The 19,055-nt window shown below is 37.8% G+C and overlaps 1 protein-coding gene across 2 annotated transcripts in view; it reads left to right on the top strand.

Annotated features, from left to right (window-relative positions):
* Window positions 1-19,055, top strand: part of lrp1ba (low density lipoprotein receptor-related protein 1Ba) — a 260,042-nt gene that overhangs the window by 82,796 nt on the left and 158,191 nt on the right. For both annotated transcript variants that reach the window (XM_039682989.2, XM_039682988.2), the window contains exons 13-21: window positions 281-500; window positions 608-797; window positions 4,882-5,010; window positions 7,199-7,339; window positions 7,917-8,042; window positions 11,389-11,505; window positions 16,706-16,786; window positions 18,295-18,459; window positions 18,575-18,757. In XM_039682989.2, the coding sequence (XP_039538923.2) occupies window positions 281-500; window positions 608-797; window positions 4,882-5,010; window positions 7,199-7,339; window positions 7,917-8,042; window positions 11,389-11,505; window positions 16,706-16,786; window positions 18,295-18,459; window positions 18,575-18,757 (1,352 nt within the window). The remainder of the gene's footprint in view (window positions 1-280; window positions 501-607; window positions 798-4,881; window positions 5,011-7,198; window positions 7,340-7,916; window positions 8,043-11,388; window positions 11,506-16,705; window positions 16,787-18,294; window positions 18,460-18,574; window positions 18,758-19,055) is intronic.

Raw genomic sequence — 19,055 nt, 5'->3', positions numbered from 1 at the left:
TAAAAACGTCTTAGGGACTGCATTACATTTGGTGGGTGTCAAGCCCGGGTTACAATGTTCCAAAAAACATCTAGCAGCTGGATTACGTCGGTAATCTAATGCTCCCCTACAATATAGTATTTCCCAATGAGCTACTGAAGTTTTTGGGTTTGGTTTCTGGCATTCATTAAATCCACATTAAACTGTCCAGAGCAGCATGGAAATGTATGCCTGTGTAATCTGGTCCTGTTCAGCAGGGTTTCATGACCTTAAATATGCATTTTCTCACTGGGTTCCCTAGATGGATGTATTGGACCGATTGGGAGGAGGACGAATTAATTGACAGCAGAGGACGAATAGAGAAGGCATGGATGGATGGATCTCACCGCCAGATCTTCGTCACGTCCAACATGCTGTGGCCCAATGGCCTCACCTTGGACCATTCCTCCAGCATCATGTACTGGTGTGATGCCTACTTTGACCACATAGAGAAAATCTACCTCAACGGCAGCCACAGAACGGTTAGTAAATGAGTGAGTCAGTTCTTTAGTTCTCAGACACCTCCGTTCCACTCTATGTTCATCTCAATGTTTCCCTGGAACTCACAAACGTGTTCTACTTTTCACAGGTGGTGTACAGCGGGAAAGAGTTGAATCACCCATTTGGGATTGCGCATTATCAGAATTACATATTCTGGACGGATTACATGAACGCCTCGATATTCCGTCTGGATTTGTCATCTAATGATGTTGCACTAATGCGGGCGGAAAGACCACCTCTCTTCGGGATTCAGGTTTATGACCCGCAGAGCCAGAAAGGTAAATATGAATATGTATGCTGTACGCCGTAATGAATTCTTGAAGTCTTGCCAAAGGCTGCAGTGATATAGAACTTTGCTTTCCAGAAGCTCAAGGATTTAAACCTTCAAACTTATGACGGGTGGACTGAGTCTTTGTATATCAACATCTGTTTTGGTACACACTTGCTATACTGCACGATATATGGAAATGAAATATATCACGCTGCATGCGTTCACCTTTTAAATAGCTGAACATTCTGGAAACTAATGCCATACTGGCATGTCCCTGAATTTGAATAAATGCTTTGCAACTGATATTCCCAGAGTAGGATTCTTAATGGTAATTTTGACCTTAAGACTTCATGATCCAAGCATTTTTGGGGCCTGGATCAAATAAGCCGAACTTCTCTCATATTTTAAAGGCTAATTTAAAGGCATTTGCAGGACTTTTGAATGATTTGTCCTTCTGAGGTTCTGAATCCAAATCCCCTCGTCTCCAGCGACAAGAAATTATTCTAAAGAACTGTTCAGCTTTTTTTGCATCTATACACTGTGCAATGAAATCTTTCTCTGTCGCTCTACCATGCAGAAATATGTACATCACAATTATGAGAATTATCTTTTTCTCCACTATTGGCTTTCCGTCCACACTGACACAGCATTTTTGTTCTGCAAAAGTTTCGTTCTACTGTTTTTGTGTTGGAGTGTACACTGTGAAAAAGAAGATATTTGACAATTATGTTTAGTCATTGCCAATTACCAGTAAGTGGTGAGATATTTTACTAAGATGACTGTGCCAATAGAATGGCATGATAACTTTATTATGTCGGGTCTCTCTGTACTCTCTCAGTGAGCCATATGCACAGTAAGATGATTTTAGCATTTCAGTATAGTAGGGATGCACCGATATGAAAATTTAGGCAGATACCGATAACCGATAATTCTTTATATTTGAAAGCCGATAACCGATATATCGGCTTATAAACTTAAATCAAAATTTTTATCTAATTTTGAGAGCCTGATTACAAAAACAAAAGTCTCACAATTAAATCCATGTCCCAAGCGCACAATTATAATGATGTTCTCAGCCGATATGACAGATTTGCGTTGCACATGTTGTCCCGAACCAGATTTTCATTTTTTGAAGATATTTCAATCAAGAAATTCAAAAACATAAACAGTTCTCAACAAGTGTCTCAGCTGAAGGGAATAATACATTATTTATCGGCTTTAATATATCGGCCACATTTTCTTACCAGGCCGATAACGATAATATTGTCCGATACCGATATGCTGGCCGATATATCGTACATCCCAACAGTATAGACAAGAAATCCTCGAAAACGGAGAGTGTATTCAAATGTGCCTGAATTTAATGTAGACATATTGGCACCAGCTGATAATGACTTTTATTGCTCATGTTTTGTACATTATTTGGTGGGTTAACTCGTTCTTGACTGAGTATGGCATTGATCAAAACTGACCTTCTAGTCATATGCGTCGTTGGAGCTAGTAAGGTGACTGAGGGTGATGATGAATGTTTGTTTGTGTCTTCGACTTTTGCTGAAGGTTAATCGCTGTGACGGCTCCTGTAGAGTTACTCATATGTTGCCTCTGGTGGAGATACTAAATGTCCTTCTTAATGACACCCAGCCAATGGCAGGCCAGAAATGGCCAAGCCATCTCAGGTACAGAATGAATGTAAATATATAAATCAGCTTTGGCAATATAAATCAGGCTTAAATCGTTCTTGAACTTCAATGACCAAGCAGGGGAGTATTAATGACTGCTGTCTGTGTTTAACAACATCAAGTGCGCTATTTCCTTGCCAAACAAAGAGACTTGGCAAATGGGTCTCAGAAAGTGTATCCAAAGGGAACTTTTTATGGGTAGTGCGGACATTTCCAAGGTGTTTGTAATTCATATTCTTTTATTCTTAACAAGCAGCTTCAAAGTCATGTTTACACTACTGATTTTGTCCAGATGTTCTGTGCACCATTACTGTGCTGACTATCTAATAACCTGGCTTATAACATTTAGCTTTTAGCTGAAATTATTGGGCTTTGTTGTTTAAAATCCAAAGTTTACTAACCATGTCTGGCTGTTGTATCAGTTCTTGTACAACATCTGTATGTATTTTAGATATGATAATTAGCATGCACTCATTAACTCTTTCTGGATATATGAGATACATGTTGACTTAGCGTAATCAATGCTGCTAAGTGCATGTTTCAAGCATAGGGGAAAAGCAAATGGGATAATGTTTGCTATTTATCATTTTACGAGCTTCACTAAGCTCTGTTCAGGAGTTGGTACATTAACTCGCTACGACTCATTCTTTTTCTTCACTTTACAATTGAGACTGACTTTGGTATCATTTGCTCAGAACTATTATTCTATGAAATGGTCAGTGGTTTCAGTTTAAAATCTCCTATTCACATAAAACGTTTATCGTTAGCCTGAAGCAATGAAATAGACGTCTCAACGGTTTTGCCTTTTACTGTAGCCCCAAAAATTTGAGCCCGACCGATTAAGGATTTTGAAGGCCAATACCGATACAAATATTTGTTGGTTTTAAAAGCCGATATTCCGATATATCGGCCGATTTTTTTTTATTTATTTATTTATTTTTTCAGAAATGCGGAACAAAACATTAACAGATTTCCCTAACATTAGTTATTTGTAATTATTTATGTTTTTTTTTTTTTTTTACGGTGTAGAGCAGTGTTGTAGTACTCGAGACTCGGACTCGTCTCGGACTCGGTCTCGAGACCATATTTTAATGGTCTTGGTCTTGTCATGGACTCGTGTCCATTTGGACTCGGAATTGACTCGTACTCAAACATTTTTTTTTTTTAGGACTCAGACTTATTCCCGAGTCCACTCGAGTTCAATTAAAAATATTTTTCATGATTATTAATGTATGTTAATAAAATATTTCTTTATATTGACTGACACGCCCAGTGATTGGTGATTTTCTAGTGCGTAACTGCGCATGACAAATTGTAATAAAATTACTTTTAACACCACCTACTATGTGGCCTTTTTACCCTAAACTGATCATATTTTTCAAACTCTAAGTAAATTCAGTAAAAAAAAAAAAAAGGATTTCTCTAAGTAAATAAAAGTAAATTAGATAATCAACCCTCACTGGTCTCGGTCTCGACTCGGACTCGACCGTCTCTGGTCTCGGACTCGACTCGGACTCGACTCTCTATGGACTCGGTCTTGACTCGGACTCGACTCTCTCTGGTCTCGGCGTCGACTCGGACTCGAGTGAGGTGGTCTCGACTACAACACTGGTGTAGAGTGCCCTCTGGTGGACAAACTTTACAACTCCAACACTCATGACATGCTTGAAGCGTGTTTCGTCCTTTTTATTTTATTTTTGAAATATTAATTTATCGGCCATTATAACTGCCGATACCGATAGTTTGGAAAATGCCTAATATCGGCCAGCCGATAAATCGGTCTGGCTCTACAAAAAATACATCGTCATACCTACTGTGCATTTTAATATGGTGCATCGTGATATTTTTCAACTAAAGTTAAAAGCACTGTCTTCAATGAACGTGATCTGCTTTAATCCACATGCAGATGATTTAGTGGACACATGGTCCATAGTGTCCAATTGATGTGATCTTCACTGGGAGTCTATGCCAGATATGCCTGTATCATTGATTTTAATGGAGAAAGATCAATGTCCATTAGACAAGAAGCTCTGAGCTTGTCGTTTTATGTCCCTTCTGGATACTGTGCTTAACAGGGAGTGCTTTTCGCTTTGGAAAAAGCATTTGATAGTTCATTCGGAGTGCTTGGACACGGAGTTAGTTGAAGTCTATGTTAACAATTTTTATTTAGCACTCATAATCTTGTGTAGAGGAATAAAATGCTACAAAAAATATTATCCTGCACAGTTCTATAACCGAGCGAGCCAATGTGAAATCATTTAACGGTTCAAGGAAAATAATCAGGTTACTGTGCGTTAATCTTGTCCTTGCAAAGTAGCTGCTTCGGAATACACAAATAATGGTTTATTTGACATCTTCACCTGTGTATAATGTCTCCAGCCTGCTTTTATCTTTCTTTTTGTTTTCCCGCAGGTAATAACCAATGTTCTGTGAATCACGGTGGCTGCAGCCCCTCGGCTCTCTGCCTCACCACGCCGGCAGGACGTGTGTGCGCCTGCGCTGATGGTCAACATCTGGAGAAAGATAACATCACCTGTTCATGTAAGCTTCCATTAGTCTTGGGGAAAGGTTAGCATTAACCAGGCAGAATGTGATATATGAACAATAATTTACATAATATGAGAAATTGAAATATTACTGGCCTCTGAAAAATTGTCTGGATAGAACTGATGTAATTGATTGTATTTCTGAGATTTACATTTTTTGTAATCATCATCATAATGCCATTGAGTATGTGGTTGAACAGAATATGCAGATTGTGTTGGCACCCACAGACTAGTCAATAATGGTGGCGTTTGTGGGAAATATGACTGCAGATCAGATATGTTTGTTAAGCTGAATATGCTCATTGATTTCCAATTCCAGTGGGGAAAGTAAATGCCTCGGCTCAACCTGCGGTTTGGCTGCAGTCGTCTTTGTGTTTGCGTGTGGTTTGGCTTTCAATCCATTGTAAAGTTGTGTGGATTCATAATTCTGCATACATCACATCCTGTTTTGCTAACTTTATTTTATGTGTCATTATAAGTAACAGTGGATATGTGCATGTCAGATTGAAACATAATTCAGAAGTGAAGAATTGGGATAATAAGTTCCCTTGGCCATTGGAATTAAAATATCCCCACATCATCACACACCTTCCACCACACCTAGAGATTGGCATGGGTTACTTTCCATAAGATCATCTTTCAATGCAAATCAAACCAGCTATTAGGCTAACTGAAGTAAAACCATGCCAATCTCTAGGTGTGGTGGAAGGTGTGTGATGATGTGGGTCTATTTTAATTCCAAAGGCCAAGGGAACTTTATCAGGATGCATATTATCCTGGATCCATGAAATAACTAGCTTTTAAAAATAAAAAATCTTCCTGACTCTATGGGAATTTAATATAGGGGTGCCCTGACTTACAGTATGCACCCTGTATTTTAAGGAAAAACATTTATTTATTTATGATACATTATTCATTCACAAAGAAAATTCGTGTCCTTAAAGGTTGGAGTTTTCCTCATTTTTCTAATTAAGGCATTAAGATCAACATCCAAAAGATTATTTTTTTATTCCTCTTTTTAGGCAACTTTAGCATGGGGGTCAAAACTTATTCACACCACTGAATATGTAACAATGACACTTTAGGGCTCAATGATAAGGATTTTTTCTACTGCCCGGTCGGGCCAGTGGTTAAAGTTTTTAGTTTCTCTGCCAAAATTTTTACTGGCCCCAACACAAAAAACGAAAAAATAAATGAAATATTTATAATAATAAAAAAAATAGGTTTAGTTATTGTTGTTTTTGATCCATGTGATCTTAATAAATAGTGTTATGACACCAAAAACTACTAGCCTAACTTATACATTTTAAATATTGTTAAAGACAGTCAGTACACTGTAAAAAAAAAAAATATTTTCATGATTTGTTATCACAAGATTTTTTCTTTTGTCAAATCAACTTAAATAATTTATTTAGTTGAGTTTCTGATGATTAAATTAATCTCCATTGTATTAACTCACTTTTTCCAGTTCAATCAACTTAAAATTTTAAGGCAACCAGATTACTTACTTTTTTTTTAAGTTAAACCAACAATATTTTTCAAATCAATCAATTTTGTCAAATCAACTTAATTTATTTAGTTGAGATAACTTATTATTTTGAGTTTCTGATGATTTAAATGAATCTCCTTCATTGTATTAACTCACTTTTCCAGTTCAATCAACTTTTAAGGCAACCAGGATACTTACTTTTTTAAGTTAAACCAACAACATTTAAATTAAATTAAAATAAGAACAAATTACAAATAGTGTATTATGTGCAAAAATGGAAAACATTACAATTTAAAAACAAAAATAAACTAAACTAAATTTGTAATGTAAATAAACAAAAAATTTTATTAATTACAAACAAAAACATAGACTGTAAAAAAAAATCTTTTCATGATTAATAATCACAACATTGTTTCTTTTGTCAAATCAACTTAAATAATTTATTTAGTTCAGATAACATATAATTTTGAGTTGCCGTCATTGTATTAACTCACTTTTTCCATTTCAACGAACTTAAAATTTTAAGGCAACCAGGTTACTTACTTTTTTTTAAGTTAAACCAACAATATTTTTTTTATTTGGTCTACCCCATTACAATATAGTCAACAGTTACTGCTACCATAAAAATACATAGACATAGGAGACATAGAGTGTTTGTGTTCTTTCTCCAACATATTGTACCTGCCCTTTACAGCCCCATCAGAAGTCACCAACACAAAACGCTGCGGCCCATCAGAGTTTCAGTGCCAGAACCAGCGTTGCATTCAGCTCTCGTGGAAGTGCGACGGGGATGATGACTGTTCAGACGGCAGCGATGAAGATCCGCTCCTATGCTGTGGGTCTTCTCTCATTTTTGTAATATGACCACATACGAACAGAATCAAACACTGTGTCAAGCAATGGGACGTATGCAATACCAAACATTTCAAATTATTGTCATATAGCCTCACTGTTACAATTATCATACAGGCTTTTTCGGCTCATACATTGGCCCAAACTGAACAAAAATTTGCACTTGGTGTATTCTGGTGCTGTAGCTGATATTAATATGACCAAGAAGTAAGATTAAATTCTGATAGCTTGTAATGTAAATCAATGAGACCTAACAATATAGCTAACTACCTGTTGTTACTCAATATCTCCCAATAAAGTCACAATTAAAAATATCATATATTTAGATGTATAATTAGATTTAAAAACCGAGCTGCTTTGGAAAGAAAGTTCAAGTTGAGCACATTGCATTGTGGGATACAATATGCCACATGGTGTGCTCAGTCTGCATACTACACAATTTGACAAACGTAGCCTAGCATGTTAGTATACAATTCAGAACATAGCTCAACTTTTGGGCACCCTGATGCTTAAAAAATGAATTTGTGTTACCAATTGACAGGCCGTTTGTTTCTCCTCAGCTAATCGCAGCTGCCCAGCGGACCAATTTAAATGCTTGAGCAATCGCTGCATCCCAAAGAGATGGTTGTGTGACGGCACCGACGACTGCGGCAGCAACGAGGATGAGTCCAATCGCACCTGCTCAGGTGAGTTTCACTCTGGAGCCCTGTCCTACATGAAGGGCACCGTATACACGCCCAATCAACCGAAACAACCTCGCCAACCGGCCCCACCGCTGGGAGACGCATTGATCGCTGTAGGCGCAGCACGCTCAAAGCTTGCGCCAATGGAGAATATGTTGCTTTGAGAGGAGAGGAGAAGTCTTACATGACACCCCTGTATAATTTCCCGCCGGTACAGGCACACGTGTCACATGTTCCCTTTGGTCTGCGAGCGAAATGAAACTAGGTTTGCGCTCGTAATTCATCATCCCACTTGGTGGGATTTACACATGACACACATCTGTTTCGGCCCAGTGAGCTTGAGTCCTCCTCCGTGAGAGTTACTGCATCTTGCGATGGGCCGGAGGTCGCCAATGACCGATTTGGTCAAGTTTACACCTCCTGGAAGGGTCCAGCATCTAATTTACTTTTAGATTGAACCATATCCTTCAGTCTAAATCTCTAGGAGACATCCCCGGAACAAGCCTCCCATAAATCCGTAATCCGAAACGTCAATATCCCAGTAAAGATGCTGTGTTTAAGCCACATTGTGTTGTCGGAGCTGTACTGCAACACCTGATAAAAAGGACCGTTGACAAATTTCGCCAACAGGCAGGCCAATTTAATTTAGATAGCCTAGAGACAAAATTCTCCTTTGTGGGTAATACAATTTTCTAATCTAATCTTTAAAGGTAGAATTGAGAAAATCAATGACAACTGTTTAGGAGAGTAGTAAAGAAGGAGAATTTGCGCCAGCTTGTAGTTTACAGTCCACTTAGTTATCTGTTGAGGGAAATTCAAGATTTTTGGCCTAAATTCATTACTGTTGATTTCAGACAGAAGTAAAATGTTATGAGTGAAAATAACAGAATATTTTATTTCAGGTTTTTGATTTAGATGGTATAAAATTATATTTTACTCATTTAATTGTGTCTTTTATATATATATATATATATATATACAGTATATATATATATATATTAATCATTTCACAACCCTTATATATATATATATATATATATATATATATATTTCTCAGCCCTATATATATGGGCTGTGAAACGATTAATCACGATTAATCGCATCCAGAATAAAAGTTTTGTGTTTACATAATATATGTGTGTGTAGTGTGTATAATTCTTTTGTATATAAACGATTAATCGCGATTAATCGCATCCAAAGTAAAAGTTTTGTTTTTGCATAATATATGTGTGTGTAGTGTGTATAATTATTTTGTATATATAAATTACACACATGCATGTATATATTTAAGGAATATTTGCATGTATATACACAAAATTAATATTATACATAAATATAAATATGTGATAATAACACATTTTTCTTAAATATATACATGCATATGTGTGTATTTATATATACAAAATAATTGTACTAATTGTACACACCACACACACATATTATGTAAATACAAACTTTTATTTTGGATGCGATTAATCATGATTAATCATTTCACAGCCCTAATATATATATATATATATATATATATATATATATATACATACATATATATATATACATATATATATATATATATATATATATATATATATATATAAATGCATATGTAATGTATATCACATACTACATTTGCACGTAATGACATTGAGATGAAGAGCAGAACATTTTAGTATTGTTTATTCTTATGTGGCTTTTTGGTAAAAAAAAAAAAAAAAGCCACTTTACACAAAACAAGATGCAAGAAATACTTTATCTTAAGAACTGCTAATTAACATGCAACCAATTAGTTCCCAAACTTGTTATTATGAGAGACTTAACAATAGTTTTTAAAATGATATATAAAAAATGGTACATTTGTAAATTCTCATTTTTCTTGAGTATATTCTTGGTTTGAACTCCATTCCGTCTTCTAAGGCGCCTTCAGTACAAGGTTGCGTTCAAACCTGGAATTTCAAAATAGCATCTTGAGGGATCTAATTAATCGTCTCCGACGTGAAGGGAAAAAACGCTACTCCTGCTCCTGTAATTAAATTGCCTGGAATAGCAAGACTTAAAGGCTGAAAGGCTGAAATAAATAAAATAGAAAGGTTTCACACATTTTGCAACCCACTGAAGATAGTCACCTCAGTTAGATCATTAAGATCAATTCTTTTCGGCAAGCTGAAGACTCCCAAGATGACGCTCCGATGAAAACGTTCTCATTAACAGGGTTCAAAACACACCTACAAAAAAAAAGTTAAATTTAGCGATTAAAATTGGTAGAAATGAGACCCAAAACAAACCTCAGGCATAGCTAAATGATCTTTTCTTGCCAACTGACACATCATTCATTCATATCACTATGTGCGTGTTTCATATTTCACTATTTCTACAGCGATATGCATAAAAATCAGTAAACAACCAAACTTCTGTTCTGTTACTCGGTCAGAATTAAAATCTGCACCTGTTCGGCTGTACTTTCCAGTTTGCTTCCCTATTTCAAAGCTTCATAAACAAGCACAGCCTGACCTTCAAAGGTTATTGAAACACCTGCAGTCCGTTTACAGCAACATCGGATAATGCTGGAAATCCAGGGACTCTTCTATTCCTGGTTTTCACTCATTGATTACATTAATTCTCACGTCAAACGCAAAAGTAGAAACTTTGGAGAATGTTTGAGCTGCTCTTTTACATACACTGTGAAAGTCTGAAATCTCAGGAGACTTAACTTTATCTTTCTCCCATTATGAATACGTTTTGTCCTACATCTTTTTAGTTGCAACTACACGCTTGTCAGTCCATGACATTCATCGAGTTTTTGCGTCTACTATGTGGAGTTTCAACGTTTTTTTGCAGTTCAACGCTCCAAGAGAAAACTTCTGTTGGGTTCCATATTTACCAAATCCGTGTCTTCATAACACTGTTAATTCCAGTTCATATAGACGCCAGATGTTGATACAAAACACATTTTGAACACTGAACCTATTCAAGAAACAAAGTGTAATATTGGATGTCATGGACTTAGGGGTTTATCTCTAAAGACCATTACTCAATATCACAGCTCAGACTGGATATAGACCTTGAAAAGGTGAAAATAAATCCAGATGGGTTTTTAAGCATGGGAGTCCAAAGTTTGAGTTCTCATAGAAAATCTGGGATTCATTTTTAATTCATACATCACATATATATATATATTAAAAACATTGTTTTTTTAAGTACATTTTTATTGTTTAAGTAAATCGTTCAAGGCTACAAGCTTTTATATAACACTCTGATTACCTTATTTGTGTGTTGTACAAGATACAGAAGTAGGATTAAACAAACTTCCATTCAGGTGTGATTTAATATCTGTCTTTTATGCTTCCCACAGCTCAAACCTGCCAGCCAGGGCAGTTTCCCTGCGAGAATGGACGCTGCATCCCGGAGAACTGGCGCTGTGACCGTGATGATGACTGCGGGGATCAGTCGGATGAGTCTTCGTCATGTGGTGAGTCTTCCTACACGTGGAGCGCTTTGAAGTCCTTCCCTCTGTATTTCCATATTTTATCTTTGCCATCATAATTTCGCTGGGCTTTTTCATCATCAAGCCTCCTTATCCTTCAATTACAGTATTTTATCTTAGAATTTGCTTTGAGCAAGTTATTAATGGGTACTTGCATTGAAAAATGATGATTCAAAAATCACACGAGGACTGAACACTTTTGGTTTCTTAAGGGTTTTATCAAAATGAGATTCTGCCTTTTATGTTTTATGAGTTGAATTGAACATAACAATGGTTTTTACTAATGTTTCAAACAGAGATGTGTCTTTGGTTGTTCGTAAATGGTGCCTGCATCGTAGTTTTTTTCAAAACAGAAGAGGGGTTGTTTAAGGTCAGATGCTGTTTTGAGTTGAGTTTTTTCTGATGGCCCTAAGGCTTTTAACAACAATAGACATGCTATTGAGAGCCCAGACAAAACGATGTCATAGATCTGAAGTGATTGTTGTAGCATCTTCACATAAACAAAGAAAAAGGCCTGTTCTGTTTTCATATTTCCTCTGTTGTTGTCTCTTTGATATCTTTTGATGTTTTTCATGTGTGGAGGTCTCACATTTCGTTTCCACCAAACTGCTTTGATTTGTTTTAAATGTGTCATTTGATGTTATTATGATACAAACTGAAATGTGACCCTATTGGATAATTTTCTGCATTCTGAAATGAAAATGATCCAATGAGTGAGCAGAGTTATAAACTTTCTTTGTTGAGTGGCAGCCATTAGCAGTGTTGCCAAGTCTGTGTATTTACCCTGCAGTGATTGGCCATTAGCCAATCCTGGACATTAGACATGAATGGAGATTTTAGTTAATTCAACATGGTCTCTCAAGTAATTTTCACTGTAAAATGTATCTGTGTGAACATGTCCAAAGGGAATCCTCAAAAATGTGTGTGTGTGTGTGTATATATGTATATATATATATATATATATATATATATATATATATATATATATATATATATACAAAGTATATATTATTATGTCATTATTTTTTATTTTCAATATAGTGAAGTTTTAGATGTTATCATTAATATTTTTTCCCTTATGAACTAATATTTAAAAATGAAGGCAATAAATTAATACTTTTTATTTATTTATTTATAAAGAAAATGTATATATCACGGCAGGTGCAGTTGAGGTTACAGTCACTACATTAGGCCAACAATAAAGGGATAGTTCTATCTATTATAATTTCATTATTTTTTATTTTCAATATAGTGAAGTTTTAGATGTTATCATTAATATTTTTTTCCCCTTATGAACTAGTATTTAAAAATGAAGGCAATGAATTAATACTTTTTATTTATTTATTTATAAAGAAAATGTATATATCACGGCAGGTGCAGTTGAGGTGACAGTCACTACATTAGGCCAACAATAAAGGGTAGTTCACCCAAAATGAAAATTAGGTCATTAATTACTCGCCCCATGCAAAAAATAACGACTTTATTCGACTATTGAGAGTTCAAGAGATTTCCACAACACATGCGTGGGAATTGCGATCTCCTTCCACTACTTCAGTTCAGTTTTCGCGCTTGTGTCGTGGAAATCTCTTGAACTCTCGTCTCAGGTCTACAAGAAAGAAAAGGAATAGTCGAAAAAAGTCGTTATTTTTGTTTGTTTTTTTCGCACAAAAAGTATTCGCGTCGCTTGATAAACTTATAGTTGAGCCACTGTTGCCACATAGAATATATAAACATTTTCTTTAATGACTTTCTGGGCCGTCAAGTTTCGATCCCTTATGGTGTGTTCACACCGAACGCAAATAGAGCGTCAAATACGCATCTATCGCGTCTAGTTAGACGCTTGAACATTCGCTCAAGTTCAATTTTTTCAACTTGCGCGGAAGACATTCGCGGCAAAACGCGTCGCCCAATTCGCGTCATTCGCAACGCCCCGCGTGAATGATGCGTCTATTCGCGTCTTTGCATTGACTTTGTATGTAATCTACTCGCGCAAACGATTAAATTCGCGTTTGGTGTGAACACACCATTAGGCAGCCTATGTAGCAGTGATCCACCTCTCAAATTTAATCAAAAATACCTTCATTTGTGTTCCGAAGAGGAACAAAGGTCTTACGGGGTTGGTACCTTATGGGGGTGAGTAATTAATGACTTAATTTTCATTTTTGGGTGAACTAACGCATCTATCGCTTCTAGTAAGACGCTTGAACATTCGCTCGAGTTCAAATTTTTCAACTTACGCGGAAGACATTCGCGGCAAAACGCTTCCCCCAATTTGTGTCATTCGCAACACCCGGCTCGAATGATGCGTTTATTCACGTCTTTTCATTGACTTTGTATGTAATCTACTCGCGCAAACGATTAAATTCGTGTTCGGTGTGAACCATTAGGCAGCCTATGTAGCAGTGATCCACCTCTCAAATTTAATCAAAAATATCTTCATTTGTGTTCCGAAGACGGACAAAGGTCTTACGGGGTTGGTACATTATGGGGGTGAGTAATTAATGACTTAATTTTCATTTTTGGGTGAACTAACGCATCTATCGCTTCTAGTTAGACGCTTGAAAATTCGCTCGAGTTCAATTTTTTCAACTTGCTCGGAAGACATTCGCGGCAAAACGCGTCACCCAATTCGCATCATTCGCAACGCCCCGCGTGAATGATGCGTCTATTCGCGTCTTTGCATTGACTTTGTATGTAATCTACTCGCGCAAACGATTAAATTCGCGTTCGGCGTGAACATACCATTAGGCAGCCTATGTAGCAGTGATCCACCTCTCAAATTTAATCAAAAATATCTTCATTTGTGTTCCGAAGAGGAACAAAGGTCTTACGGGGTTGGTACATTATAGGGGTGAGTAATTAATGACTTAATTTTCATTTTTGGGTGAACTAACGCATCTATCGCTTCTAGTTAGACGCTTGAACATTCGCTCGAGTTCAAATTTTTCAACTTACACGGAAGACATTCGCGGCAAAACGTGTCCCCCAATTTGCGTCATTCGCAACACCCGGCTTGAATGATGCGTCTATTCGCGTCTTTGCATTGACTTTGTATGTAATCTACTCGCGCAAACGATTAAATTCGTGTTCGGTGTGAACCATTAGGCAGCCTATGTAGCAGTGATCCACCTCTCAAATTTAATCAAAAATATCTTCATTTGTGTTCCGAAGACGGACAAAGGTCTTACGGGGTTGGTACATTATGGGGGTGAGTAATTAATGACTTAATTTTCATTTTTGGGTGAACTAACGCATCTATCGCTTCTAGTTAGACGCTTGAAAATTCGCTCGAGTTCAATTTTTTCAACTTGCTCGGAAGACATTCGCGGCAAAACGCGTCACCCAATTCGCATCATTCGCAACGCCCCGCGTGAATGATGCGTCTATTCGCGTCTTTGCATTGACTTTGTATGTAATCTACTCGCGCAAACGATTAAATTCGCGTTCGGCGTGAACATACCATTAGGCAGCCTATGTAGCAGTGATCCACCTCTCAAATTTAATCAAAAATATCTTCATTTGTGTTCCGAAGAGGAACAAAGGTCTTACGGGGTTGGTACATTATAGGGGTGAGTAATTAATGACTTAATTTTCATTTTTGGGTGAACTAACGCATCTATCGCTTCTAGTTAGACGCTTGAACATTCGCTCGAGTTCAAATTTTTCAACTTACACGGAAGACATTCGCGGCAAAACGTGTCCCCCAATTTGCGTCATTCGCAACACCCGGCTTGAATGATGCGTCTATTCGCGTCTTTGCATTGACTTTGTATTTAATCTACTCGCGCAAACGATTAAATTCGCGTTCGGTGTGAACACACCATTAGGCAGCCTATGTAGCAGTGATCCACCTCTCAAATTTAATCAAAAATATCTTCATTTGTGTTCCGAAGACGGACAAAGGTCTTACGGGGTTGGTACATTATCGGGGGTGGGTAATTAATGACTTAATTTTCATTTTTTGGTGAACTAAAATTGGCCTCGGCAAGTAAATAAATCTATCAATAAATACAGGTAATTTGTTTAATTTATTAAGTGATTCAAATCAAAAACATACCACTGTAACTGTTTGCTAAACAAATTGTTTAAAATCACCTCACCTCAGTGGAAAATGTCATCAGTTTTTTTGTAAAATATCTACTAAATAGCCTAATTTTTCACAGAACTCTATGTGGCAACATGTTTCTCCGCAAACAATATCTATCGACACTCTGTACAAGCAATTTGTGTGCCTTCAGTACCGATACCTCACAAAAGTCTGAGACTTTTTATATTTGTTGTGCTTAACCCAGAAAAAATTGCTGAAAGATTGGCATTCTGGGATCTTCTCAACTTAAATGCAAAGATAAGTCAAAAAAAAATTGTCATTCTATAGAGAAAAAATCTCTTTGCATGATATTATGCTCCTTATTACCATGCCTGGAATATCTCGGCGCTCCGCGGCCCTGCTGTAAACCCGTTGTGACGGCTCGAGTCGTCTCCGACAGCATCGTTCAGCTCTTGTAAATGTGAGATGAGAAACACCAGCAGATCTCCACCTTCTCTTCCTCTAAGGGATGAAGTGTGTTTTTGAAGCTTTCTCCTCTGTTAGTCGTCGCATGTTATTACCGGTTAAATTTCCTCGGGTCCCGTTCCAGCGTCGCTTCAGTTCTCATGCACACGCGGGCCGCGCACAGAGTAATTAAAGTTTATGCTTGGCTTCCTTAAATCAAAATCAAGCTGGCACTGGAAAGCTGACTCCACGGCGTCTGAGAAACGTGGAGTGTCGCCGTGGAGTCGCCGCACGTGTTGCTGTACGGCTGCTTGCTTGCTTCGTATCAAGTCCATGTCAGTTTGCCACACATTTCCTGTCAGTAACCCCGGAACGTCTTTTCTAATGCGTGTTTAATTTTGAAAGTTGGTTCGACGCCACTGTTTATTTAGAAACTTGTGTGTGTGTGTGTGTGGCAGGTTAGCGCTTCTGTCTCCTGAGATATAAGACGAGAGGTGCGAAGTTCAACAGAAACAGACTCCGTGTTTGTTGTCTGCCATTCTTGGCAGTGAAAAGTTGTTAGTCGAAGGCTTTTGCTGTGCTTTTTACAGTTCCCGGTGGCATTGGGATAATGTTGATTTGTGAAGTTGGAAAGGGGAGTGTCTCTTGTAGTTCATCGTTTTGATTGTGTTGTTCTTATTGTGTTTTCTTTAGATTTCCCGACTTGTGAACCGTTGACCCAGTTCGGCTGTACTAATGGGAAATGCATCAGTGTGAAATGGCACTGTGATTCTGGTGAGAGAAAGATCAACTGTGCAGAGAGGACTCATACAGTCATTTTATGTCACTCTCTCACTTCCCTATTCCTTACTCTGGTGTTTCCCTTTCTCTTTTTCCTGTCTTCCTTCTATTCTTCAATTTGTCAATTTCCTATCTTTCCTTGATATCTTCACTCTGTATACCTTTCCATTCCTTCCTTCTTTTCTCTTTCCATTTATCCATCCATCATCCATTCTTTTGTCCTTCAATGCTTCCTTCCTTATTGCCTTCATCTATCTTTTCTATCTAATCTTCATTAATTGCTGACTTGCATCCATCCTTACTATTGTCATTGCTTCTTTCCATCCATCCATCCATCCATCCATCCATCCATTTGTTCTTCTTTCATTCCTTCCTTCCGTCCATTTATTAATCTGTTCTACTTTATTTTTCCTTCCTTGCTTTCTTAATTACGTTCTCCTGTCCATATATCCTTTTTTCCTTTCTTTATTTCTCTCTTCCATCCATCTCTCCTTCCTTTCTTATTCCTTCCTTCCATCCATCCATCTATCCTCCCTTTCTTGATTCCTTCCTTCCATCCATCCATCTATCCTCCCTTTCTTGATTCCTTCCTTCCTTCCATCCTTCCATCCATCTATTCTTCCTTTCTTGATTTGTTCCTTCCATCCATCTATCCATCCATCCATCCATCTATCCTTCCTTCCTTGATTCGTTCCTTCCTTTCTTCCTTCCATCCATCTATCCTATCCATCTATCTATCCTTTCTTTCTTGATTCCTTCCTTCCTTGCATCCATCTATCATTCCTTCCTTCCTTCCATCCATCTATCCTTCCTTCCTTCCATCCATCTATCCTTCATTTCTTGATTCTTTCCTTTCATCCATCCATCTATCCTCCCTTTCTTGATTCCTTCCTTCCATCCATCTATTCTTCCTTTCTTGATTCCTTCCTTCCATCCATCTTTCCTTCCTTCCTTCCATCTATCTATCCTTTCTTTCTTGATTCCTTCCTTCCTTCCATCCATCAATCTAACCTTCCTTCCATCCATCTGTCCTTCCTTCCATCTATCTATCATTTCTTTCTTGATTCCTTCCTTACTTCCATCCATCTATCCTTCCTTCCTTCCTTCCTTCCTTCCTTCCTTCCTTCCATCCGCCCATCCATCTATCCTTCATTTCTTGATTCCTTCCTTCCATCCATCTATCCTCCCTTTCTTGATTCCTTCCTTCCATCCATCCATCTATTCTTCCTCTCTTGATTCCCTCCTTCCTTCCATCCATCCATCCATCTATCCTTCCTTCCTCCCTTCCTTCCATCCATCTAACTATCTATCCTTTCTTTTTTGATTCCTTCCTTCCTTCCTTCCTTCCTTTCTTCCTTCCTTCCATCCATCCATCTATCCTTCCTTCCTTCCTTCCTTCCTTCCTTCCATCTATCCTTCCTTTCTTGATTGCTTCCTTCCTTCCTTTTTTCTCTATATTCATTCCTTCCTTTCTCACTCTCTTCCTCTCCTTGTCTCTCTAGAGGATGACTGCGGGGATGGCAGTGATGAGGTGGGCTGTGTTCACGCCTGTTCGGTGGCTCAGTTTCAGTGCTCCAGTGGGAAGTGCATCCCTGAGCACTGGATGTGTGATGGGGACAATGACTGTGGTGACCTCAGCGACGAGAATGCCACCTGCTCCAGGACAGGTGCCCGCGATCATGCAAAACACACATCCAGACTAACACTGACCTAAAATACTATGAAAATGTGCACATTTGTTACTAAAATGAATTCCATCATTAAGACTCTTTCCCCCATCAGCGCTCTCCGCCATTAACGACTGCAGTGAGAAAGAGTTTCATTGCCGTGGCGATGGCACCTGTGTTCCTGAAATATGGCATTGTGACGGAGACAAAGACTGCGAGGACGGTAGCGATGAAATGTCCTGTGAAGGAGCCCAGAGAATGTGCGACCCCAAGGCAAAGTTCACCTGCAAGGTCTCAGGTAGAAAGCAACATCTGTTACATAATCACATACCGTAAAACTTCGAATAATAGCCGAGTCCCAATTACACACCTGGTTGGGTAAATAAAGGTCTTTTTTTTAGTATCAGGTTGTATTTAATCCAATAAAACCCGTCAGATTGTCCACTTTTTGCCGACCACCAAAGCTTTCTCTCCCTCGCGCATATTAATCAAAATCAATTGACACAATAGAAAAAGAATCATAAAAGAAAAGAAAAAAATCATAAAGGCCTGTCTCATATAGATGACTGTCCAAAATACAAGTTGCAGTTCGACGA

Source organism: Pimephales promelas, chromosome 2 (genome assembly GCF_988280905.1).
Source record: "Pimephales promelas chromosome 2, fPimPro1.hap1.1, whole genome shotgun sequence".
In the NCBI taxonomy this organism is placed as follows: Eukaryota; Metazoa; Chordata; class Actinopteri; order Cypriniformes; family Leuciscidae; genus Pimephales; species Pimephales promelas.
This window is presented reverse-complemented; position numbering and strand designations above follow the sequence as displayed.